General features: G+C 56.0%; 1 protein-coding gene across 2 annotated transcripts; it reads left to right on the forward strand.

Moving 5' to 3' along the window:
* The first annotated feature begins 216 nt into the window (after positions 1-216).
* Klc2 (kinesin light chain 2) lies at positions 217-9,046 on the forward strand. Of its 2 annotated transcripts, XM_015503139.2 has the most exons (15): positions 220-828; positions 3,081-3,311; positions 3,414-3,483; positions 4,137-4,359; positions 4,862-4,949; positions 5,060-5,161; positions 5,248-5,421; positions 5,537-5,636; positions 6,250-6,299; positions 6,396-6,463; positions 6,881-6,989; positions 7,082-7,240; positions 7,315-7,439; positions 7,618-7,675; positions 8,077-9,046. In XM_015503139.2, exons 1-15 carry the CDS (start codon positions 601-603, stop codon positions 8,158-8,160), a joined length of 1,869 nt encoding a protein of 622 aa, XP_015358625.1. In that variant the 5' UTR covers positions 220-600; the 3' UTR covers positions 8,161-9,046. The 2 variants fall into 2 exon arrangements, with proteins under 2 accessions (XP_048663624.1, XP_015358625.1); XM_048807667.1 differs by lacking the exon at positions 7,618-7,675 and having other exon boundaries at positions 217-828.
* The last annotated feature ends 626 nt before the right edge of the window (positions 9,047-9,672 follow it).

The following is a 9,672-nucleotide window of genomic DNA, read 5'->3' on the forward strand; positions in this document are numbered from 1 at the left end:
GAGCTGGGCTTTTTCTAGGGAGGGTCTGTTGGGCGTCCCACCAGCCTATGGGAGGGGTCGTCGTGGGCGCGGCCTAGAGGCTCATTCCCGAAACCTGAGACCTGAGTTCTCTCTACGCGGAGGGTCTCCGTGGGAACGATCTGCCCTGGGGGAGGGGCTCCGCAGTTCGGGCTGCCTGTGGGGGAGGGGGCTATCCCTGGGGCTGGGGCCGGATCGCCCGGAGGGGCCGGGGCTCCCCGCACCCGGGTGAACCCCTACGATCCGCGTACGGCTCCCTGATCCGTGTCCTAATTGAAGGAGTTCCGGGAACGCCCCGAGACTGGGCGGCCTAAGCCAGCCAAGAGCTGGTGGTCTGAGTCGGAATCGGGGTCCAGCCTCACCGGCCGCACCGCATTGCGTCTGCCTGGCCAAGACAAGCCTGGCGCGCCCCCTATAGGCCGAGCGCGGGCACCGTGCAGGCGGCCTGCTGGGAGATCCGGACACCCCAAGGACCCAGGCGGCGCGGGACCGCCGGTGTTTACCAAATCTGGGGTGGACAGCGGTGTGGCCCTAGGCCCGGTGCCCGCCTGCCCGCCCCTCGCCATCACAGGCGGCGCGACCATGGCCACGATGGTGCTTCCGCGGGAGGAGAAGCTGAGCCAGGATGAGATCGTTCTGGGCACCAAGGCCGTCATCCAGGGATTAGAGACCCTACGTGGGGAGCATCGTGCTTTGCTCGCTCCCCTGGCCTCTCATGAGGCCAGCGAGGCCGAGCCAGGCTCTCAGGAACGCTGCCTCCTCCTTCGCCGCTCCTTGGAGGCCATAGAGCTGGGGCTGGGGGAGGCCCAGGTAGGTCATCTGGGATGCCGAGGTGGGAGGTCATGGGAGGGGTTGAGTTTTCTAGAGGAATCTCGGTAATGTAGGAACAGTATCTGAGCAGAGAACCACCTGTCCCCTTGAGCCCCATGCTAGGACTGCAATAAATATTTTTTAAAGATAAGAAGTGCACTTTGGAGACCCCAGCCTGCCCCTGGAGACCTTGAACACCCTCACTCCCACCCAGAGACAGGGTAGGAGAACAGAAAGGAGATTTTTAAGGAAATACTCCCCCCCATTCATTGTAACATTAATACTTTAAGTTATCTGATTTATTATATGCCAGGCAACAAGTCAGTGCCAGGGATACAGGGTTCAACAAGGCAGAACAAGATTCCTGCCCTAGTCTGGTAGAAAAAGAAAAACAGTTAATTGTAACAAATTGTGATAAATTTTCTAAAGAATAGAGAGCAAGATCTTGTGATAGCTTATAATCAGAGGTCTTATCTAATGGTCAGGTATAATTTCTCTGAGGAAAGGACATTTAAACCAAGACCCAAAGGAAGAAATGGACCAGCCTCCATAAATGGGAGTTGGGGGAGAAGTTGCATGCACAAAGGTCCTGAGGTAGGGAAGATCTTGTGAGGGAAGTAAGAGAACTGTGTGACTAGAGCTTCATGGGGAAGGAGAAAGGGAGAAGGCAGGAAACACTCATGGCCTTGTTAGTTTTTATTTTATTCTCAGGAAATCAGGAAGGACTTTAAGCAGGCAAGAAATATAGACTTAGGTTTTAAAAACTCCCCTTGCTATATGGAGAATAAACCTGGTATCAGAGATGGAAGCAGGTAGCATGTTGCTGGAAAGCCACTGCTCAAATTCTAATGAGGGAGGGCACTTGGACTAAAGGGATGGCCATAAGGGTGGAGAGAACTAGCCCATTTCTAGATATTCTAGAGGTAGGTCCAGCAGGATGTGGGGATGAAATAAGGGAGTGGGGGCAGCAGAACTCAGATTTGTGTTAGAAGCAAGTTCAGGGACAAGACAGCCTGGGTGGGTCAGGAGTTCTCTTTTGTCCCTTGTAAATTGGGCTGTCAAGACCATTTGCAGACAGAGATGTCCAGAAGGCATTGAGACTCACAAGGACTTAGACTCTGGGAAAGCCCCACCCCTGTACTGGCAATTAAACCCAGGGTGCTTTAATACTGAGCTACATCCCAAGTGCTTAGTTATTTTTATTTTGAGACAGGGTCTTGCTAAGTTTTACCCAGGCTGGCCTTGAACTTGCAGTTCTCTTGCCTCAGCTCCCAAGTTGCTAGGATTACAGGTGTGTACCACCATACCTGGCTCTGGAAAGGGTTTTGTTTCCCCCAGATCTTGACTAAGCCACTGCCTGGCTGTGTGAATCCTGGGCAGGTTGAATCATCTTGTTTTCTTGTCTTTAAAATAGAGATCATAGCCTCTGCTATATATACTTCCAGGTTGTTTAGGGAATTTTTTTAAAAGCTTGTGGTTGTGAAAACACCTTTCACTTAAACATTTGCTAACCTATTAGAAAGAGCAGGATCTCAGACTGCCTAACCTCTGCAAGGGCAACATATTCCTTTCCCAGTTGGCTGTCAGTTGCAGAGATGGCCACATGGGTCCCACTCCCCGTGGCTTGTAAGCCTCACACAGTTGGGGAACAGGAGAGCACAGCAAGGAGGCCACACGTGGAGGGAAAGTGTGACCAGGAAGAGGAAGACCATGAGATATTGAGAAAGGAGAGTGGAGCCCATGCCAGGGCCCCAAGGCAGGAAGAGCCTGGAAGCTCAGGAAGGGAATCAGAGGTTGGGGAGAGGGGGGAGGTGGAGCTGAGGCCTCTGGATTCCCTTACCTGCCTCTGTGCTTCCACAGACCCTCAGGGCTTGTGAGGGATCTTCAGCAGAAGTTGGGATGAGGCCTTTTCATCACTTGGCAGCCACTTGTCTGAGTTCTTTGGGCAAGTACTAGTCCTGGGGCAGGAAGCAGTAGTAGAGTGGCTGTGTTTTCAGAGGGTTAAGTACAATTCTCACTAGAGACAAAGGAGAGTCTAGCATCTCAGGGATCCCAGAGGTAGCACTGAGGGACCTCCTCCTGGGTTTGAGCTTTGGACTATGGGACTAGGGGAGAATCTTCCTTGAGTTGGGGGAAACTCTTGAGTCCCAAGGCCCTGCAGCTCCTCACAAGCAGAGCCAGGACTGGCTCTTCACAAGCCCAGGAGTCCCAGGGGGTGGCCTGGGCTCTGATGTGCATCTGGCTGACCACAGGTGATCCTGGCACTATCCAGCCACCTGGGTGCCGTGGAATCAGAAAAGCAGAAGCTTCGGGCTCAAGTGCGACGGCTGGTGCAGGAGAACCAGTGGCTGCGCGAGGAGCTGGCAGGGACACAGCAGAAGCTGCAACGCAGTGAGCAGGCAGTGGCTCAGCTGGAGGAGGAAAAGCAACACCTGCTGTTCATGAGCCAGATTCGAAAGCTGGACGAGGACACCTCCCCCAATGTGAGTCCTAACCAGCGAGGAGACTCAGGCAGGTGAGGCAGCTGGGGACAACTGGCTGCCTGTGCCTCCCTCCCTGACACTTTGTCCCTTGTTCCTCCCCAGGAGGAGAAGGGGGATGTTCCCAAAGACTCTCTGGATGACTTGTTCCCCAACGAGGATGAGCAGAGCCCAGGTGCAGATGGGCAGTTGGCTCTGGGTTGGGGCAAGGAAGGGTTAGGCTGATTCCTGGGCCTTGGGACCCAGAAGTCACAGGAAATGGGGAGGGGTGGCAGCTATCTTCTTTCTTGCCTTTTTTCCCCCCTTTTTTTAATGACATCCCAGCACACTAGTGCTTTAAAGGCAGGTCTTCCCTGTTGCATCTTAATACCCTCTAAGTTCTGCCAGCAGCAGACATCACAGTTAAGAGCTCTGGAGCCACCGGGCCTGACTCCACCTACTCTCCACTAGCTCCTCTGAGGCCACTGGGAGAGTTCCTTTTCCTCTCACAGCCTGCTCTGAGGGTCAGAGGAGAGACAGGAAGGATAGTGCCCAGCAGGGCTGTGCTTGCCTCTCTCAGGATGTTGAGTACACAGTGAAGCCTAACTCTGCAGATGGAAGATTAAGTCTCAGAGGTTAGGGAACTTGCTCCAGGACATACAGCTTGGAATGTTGGAGCTAGGACCCTACCCATTTTCTCTGGGGTGACTATTCTACATACGGGGAAACTGAGGCAGAGGTGAATGACTTGCCCAGGGCCACATGTTAGGTGGGCAAAATGCACAGCTGGCATGTGCCAGCCCAGCCCAGGGGCAGATGGCACATCTGACCTGCCCCTTGGCCCTGCAGCCCCTAGCCCTGGAGGAGGGGATGTGGCTGCTCAGCATGGAGGCTATGAAATACCAGCACGGCTCCGTACCCTGCACAACCTGGTGATCCAATACGCTGCTCAGGGCCGCTATGAGGTGGCTGTGCCACTCTGCAAGCAGGCATTGGAGGACTTGGAGAAGACATCAGGCCATGACCACCCCGATGTGGCCACCATGCTCAACATCCTAGCACTGGTCTATAGGTGAGGGCCCTTTCTCGCCAGTCATCCGTGGGAGCACCTGCATTCTTCCTGACGACTCCAGCCCTGGGTCACTAACTCTCAATGCCTGCTGGGACCAGGACTTAGGCCTCAAGGGGCAGCTGAGAGAGAAGAAAGGCCTTCATGGAGTGGGGCTCTCAATCTAGTGGAGAAGAAAGATTTGGGCATAAGCAGGGAGTTGGTCCAGCTTAGGTACCCAGCCTTGGGTACGGACTCTGTGAAAAATGAGTTGGCCCAAAACACAAGAGTGACACAAACCAGGGCACTGGGGACTAGACAGCAGGGTGCATTTGAAAGCTTGGGCCCCTGGTGAGTTGTGAGTGAATTGCCAAAGCCCCCAAGTGCCTAGAGGGCAGGGGCTGCCCAGGCTTCCCAATACTGAATCATAGTATCATGCCACACATCAGTGACCGCAGGGATCATGGGCCCCTGGGGACAGGCCTTGGCTGGAGGACAACCCTAAGCATTTCCTGCCTGCTCCCAGGGACCAGAACAAGTACAAGGAGGCTGCCCACCTGCTCAATGATGCCCTGGCCATTAGGGAGAAGACACTGGGGAAGGACCACCCAGCTGTGAGTGAAGGGCATGGGTTGTGGGGGGATTGTCCTCCACTTCCTGCAGATCCCCAAGTCCCTGCCAAGTGAGGCCCAGGGTCAGGTCCTTCCATGTTCTACCCCTGCAGGTGGCTGCAACACTGAACAACCTGGCAGTTCTGTATGGCAAGCGGGGCAAGTACAAAGAGGCTGAGCCACTGTGCAAGCGGGCCCTGGAGATCCGGGAAAAGGTGGGAGCCAGCAGGGTTAGCGCTGGGCAGGTAGGGAACTAGCCAGACACCCCTAGCCCAGCCACTGGCCCCTTCTCTTACCTCAGGTCCTGGGTAAGTTTCACCCAGATGTAGCCAAGCAGCTCAGCAATCTGGCCTTGCTGTGCCAGAACCAGGGCAAAGCAGAGGAGGTGGAATACTACTACCGGAGGGCGCTGGAGATCTATGCTACCCGCCTTGGGCCTGATGACCCCAATGTGGCCAAGACCAAGAACAACCTGGTACCTTGAGGCTGGAGTCTAAGCAGGAGAGATGGAGGGTTGGGGACAGGGAGGAAGAAGAGGGAAAGCCCAGCTCCCTTCACTCTGCTCATTCCCTGGGGCCCTGCCTCTCCAGGCTTCCTGTTACCTGAAACAGGGCAAATACCAGGATGCAGAGACTCTATACAAGGAGATCCTCACCCGTGCTCACGAGAAGGAGTTTGGCTCTGTCAATGGTGAGTCCATGTGCCTCTAGCTCATCTAGCACATGCATACTCAGCCATGAATGCCTCGGATACTACCTCTACTGGGCAAGCCCTTACACCTAAGGTCTGGGTGGTGGCCCAGCCTCACCTGTGGATGGTACCCATGGAGCACACCTACCAACTGGACAGCCATAGCTGTGCATATTTTGGCAAGCCCCATGCTCTTTGCTCAGTCTTCCCTTTCTCCACCAGGCAACTCCTACTCACCTTGAGGGTCTGGCCCAAGTGTACCCTCTTCTGAGAAATCACCTTCTGGCCCCCAGTGGTCAGCCATTCCCTGCTCCCAGATCCCTAGAAGCTGATCCATCTTTTAGGCCTACCACTTGTCTTGGGCTCTGGTCCTAGTTGTGTAAAGATCTGCCCTCTACGCTTGCTTTGCCCCAGTCACAAGCCTCTGCATGCAGGCCTGTGTCCTGCTCATTTCTGTCCAGAGGAGAGTCAGTGATGATTTTTGTTGTTGTTGTTGTTCATTTATTCAGCAAAGCAGAATCCTTGTTCTTCCTGGGTAGTCCTGTTCTCCCCAGACCCCAGTCCAACCCAATCCAATCCAGCAGGCTGGTGACAATCCCTTTTCTCCCCACAGGGGACAATAAGCCCATCTGGATGCATGCTGAGGAACGGGAGGAGAGCAAGGTAGCTCTGTGAGCAGGACTGGGGAAGGCCCAAGACTGGGATATTTGGAGGGGAGGGCCTTCGCCCACCTCCCCAACTGACTGAACTTTCCCCCAGGATAAACGCCGGGACAGCGCCCCCTATGGGGAGTATGGCAGCTGGTACAAAGCCTGTAAGGTTGACAGGTGAGGGCAGGAGTAGGCTGGGATTAGAGCAGATAGCAGAAAACTGCATCCAGGGTGAGGTGAGGCCCAGGCTCTACACTCTATCCTCTTACCCCTCCCCAGGACACACACCTTTCCTCTGCCAGCTCATCTTTCAAGTACCAGGTCACAGGCCACCTGTCCCAAGGAAGCTTCCTGCACCAAGACCTTTTGGTGTTGGTGGCAATATCCCATGAGGGCCTTGGGCCAGGTCCCCATTCCTGGGGTGATTCTCCCAAGAAGTGAGATACCAGTGGGCTAGAACAGGACTGGACAGATGGGAGAGGCTAGATTCTCAATGACTGGGTGGTTCTTCAGGGCTCAGTGTGGACTAGATGCCAGAAAGGCCCTGGGTCAGAGAAATATGGAGTTTGAAACTCTTTTGTTGTCTGTCCACAGCCCCACAGTCAACACCACCCTGCGCAGCTTGGGGGCCCTGTACCGGCGCCAGGGCAAGCTGGAAGCTGCGCACACCCTGGAGGACTGTGCCAGCCGCAGCCGCAAGCAGGTAGGGCTCCATGCAGATGGAAGGCAGATGGGGATCTAGGAGGCCCTGTATGTGTTCCAATCAGGGCCTTATGCTCCCTGCTCCTTTCTCAGGGCCTGGACCCTGCAAGCCAGACTAAAGTGGTAGAACTGCTGAAAGATGGCAGTGGTGGGCGGGGAGACCACCGTGGCAGCAGAGATGTGGCTGGAAGTGCTGGGCCTCGGTCTGAGTCTGACCTCGAAGAGACTGGGCCTACAGCTGAGTGGAGTGGGGTGAGTGTGGGGACTGGGGTGGCCTGGGAGTCTGTGTAGCCAGTGTAGCCTAGAGACTGACCTGTCACTTACAGGATGGCAGCGGCTCATTGCGGCGCAGTGGTTCTTTTGGGAAGCTCCGGGATGCTCTGAGGCGCAGCAGTGAGATGCTGGTGAAGAAGCTGCAAGGGGGTGGCCCCCAGGAGACCCCTAACCCCAGGTGAACCCCCACCCAGGGTGAGCCTCTCCAGAACTACCCAACAACCCCAGATAAGCTCATGATCCAAATGCAGCACCACCACTACCAAATGTGCTTTCCCTCCCCCTTCCCAGCCCCAACCTGACTCCTCCCCGACCAATCCCACCATGGGCAAATCCCGGTCATCTTTTACCCTCAGAATGAAGCGGGCCAGTTCCCTCAACTTCCTCAACAAGAGCGTGGAAGAGCCAGTCCAGGTAGGGGCAGAGGGTCTTGGGCATTGGGCAGTTGAGGCCCAGGCCCCTGCCCTGGGTCCCAAGTCTGCAAGTGCTCCTGCCCAGCTTCTCCTGGAGCATGTCTCTTGATTAAGCAATGTTCTGTCCCTGTCCCAGGCCTGCTTTGGACTGGACAGCAGGGAGACAGATGAGAACACAGCCCCTGCCCTGGGGTGGACATGTACAGGGCCAGTGCCAACATAGTAACCGTGGAGTGACAGGAGTGTCAGACACTGGGGTGTGGCCTTGGGCCAGACCTGCCTCTCCCCAGCTGGGGGACACAGGCTGTGTCTGCTACAAAGGAATGGCTGGGTCAGGCCCTTGGGGCCTGAAAGCACAATCCCAGCAGCATAAGGCTGAGTCACCTACCCCTCTGCCCACAGCCTGGAGGTACAGGTCTCTCTGACAGCCGCACCCTCAGCTCCAGCTCCATGGACCTCTCCCGTCGAAGCTCCCTGGTGGGCTAATCCTGAAGGGGGAGCCAGTCATCAGAGCCTCCACCGGGCATAGCCCCTACCCCCTGCCCTGCGCATGGGCCTGCTGCTTGTCCTGCCTGTCTCTCCCAAGAACCCCCGTCTTTTCTGTTCAATCTCAGGGTAACCTCTCCCCTTGTCATCTCAGCCTGAGCCCTGGAGGCCGGGCCTGCCAGCTCCAGCTCTACCCTTATTTATTCCTTCCAGCAGGGGCCCCTCTTCCCTAGGATACAGGCCAGAGGGAAGGGCTGGCTGGAGTCTCCAAAATAACTCGGTGTCCTGCCCTCCCCAGATCCTGGACTGGAGAACACTAAGCACCTGCCCAACCTTCAGCACTCTTGCCCTCCATCCCGATCCCCGCCCCCACCGGCCGTTGCTTCTGTATATAGAGAAATAAGTTATTGGCCGCGCCCCACCCCTCAGTCCATGTACTCCCTGGGCTTCCCTTCGCCCGCCCTTCTCCAGTGGTACCGCCCAGGCCTTAATCACCTCCATTCCGCGCGGTGGTATCTCCCATGCTCCGTGTTCTTAGGGGCGGCGCCTCCGCATAGGGTTTCCTGGACTTCCTCGCGCTTCTGGCCTCCGAGGGATGCGTCCCATCGCGCCTTGCCCGGTGCCCCAGGACTGAGGGTCTGAACCCGAGCCCATCCTCCATCCGCCGGGCCCTGCCCCTCATCCCGGCCTTATGCACTGCCCCTCCTGCCAGGCCCAGACCAGGCACCGCCCGTTGAGCCATCCTGCCACGCCTCCTCCCTCGCCTGCAGCTTCTCGGGAGGGCCGGTGACAGCCCCTGGTGGCAGGAGGGACTTCCCCAGTTGAGGGATGAGGTGGTCGCTATTTTCAGATGTTGCTGTAGAAATAAAGACGGTTTGAATCTGTACTAAGCTTGTTTTAAAGGGGAGGTCCCTAGCATATCGGGGGCGGGGGGAGATGTCGCGTGGAGTGGAGTGTGTGTGTGTATGTGTGTTGTATCTGTCGCGTGCGTCCTGCGATGCGGGAGCCCAGATACTCTGCCCCTACCCCGGAACTGTGTGGGGGTGCCACGAGTGCGGGATTTCTAAAACATTTACCTCTGGGGTTCTTAAGAGCTCGAGCTTTGGTAAGTTTTGCACCTTAATACTGTTTGATCTTGAATCCGAGTTTTCGGGGACTCGATTTCCCATGTATGATAAGTGAGTTATGGGGCTGGGGATGTAGCTTAGGGGTAGAGTGCTTGCATAATCATGCACAAGACCCTGGGTTCTATCCCCAGCACCGCATGAAAGAAAGAAATGTGGGTGATGACCTCCTCCAGAGCCTCGGTAGGGCTGAGAGTGTACAGCACACGAAGAACCCTGGATAAATAAAATTTTACTGCTCCTGCTGCAACCACGCGCCTTCTCATTTAATGCTCACATCCAGCAAGTCAAAAGGGTGAGGATGGCTGCCTCCGTTAGACAAGTGAAAAGTGCAAAACTGAGGTGCACCAGTGAGTCGCCGCCGGGTTCGGAGCTAGGTCCTCCCGCC

The sequence above is a fragment of the Marmota marmota genome, unplaced genomic scaffold, assembly GCF_001458135.2.
Source record: "Marmota marmota marmota unplaced genomic scaffold, marMar, whole genome shotgun sequence".
Lineage (NCBI taxonomy): Eukaryota > Metazoa > Chordata > Mammalia > Rodentia > Sciuridae > Marmota > Marmota marmota.

What these genes read in the sequence shown, in the direction of transcription:
- Klc2 (XM_015503139.2), top strand. Translation starts at nt 601, where the DNA reads ATGGCCACGATGGTGCTTCCGCGGGAGGAGAAGCTGAGCCAGGATGAG. An exon ending in CCCTGGAGATCCGGGAAAAG is followed by an intron (nt 5,162 to 5,247) that starts GTGGGAGCCAGC and finishes CTCTTACCTCAG; the next exon opens with GTCCTGGGTAAGTTTCACCC. An exon ending in CCAGCCGCAGCCGCAAGCAG is followed by an intron (nt 6,990 to 7,081) that starts GTAGGGCTCCAT and finishes CTCCTTTCTCAG; the next exon opens with GGCCTGGACCCTGCAAGCCA.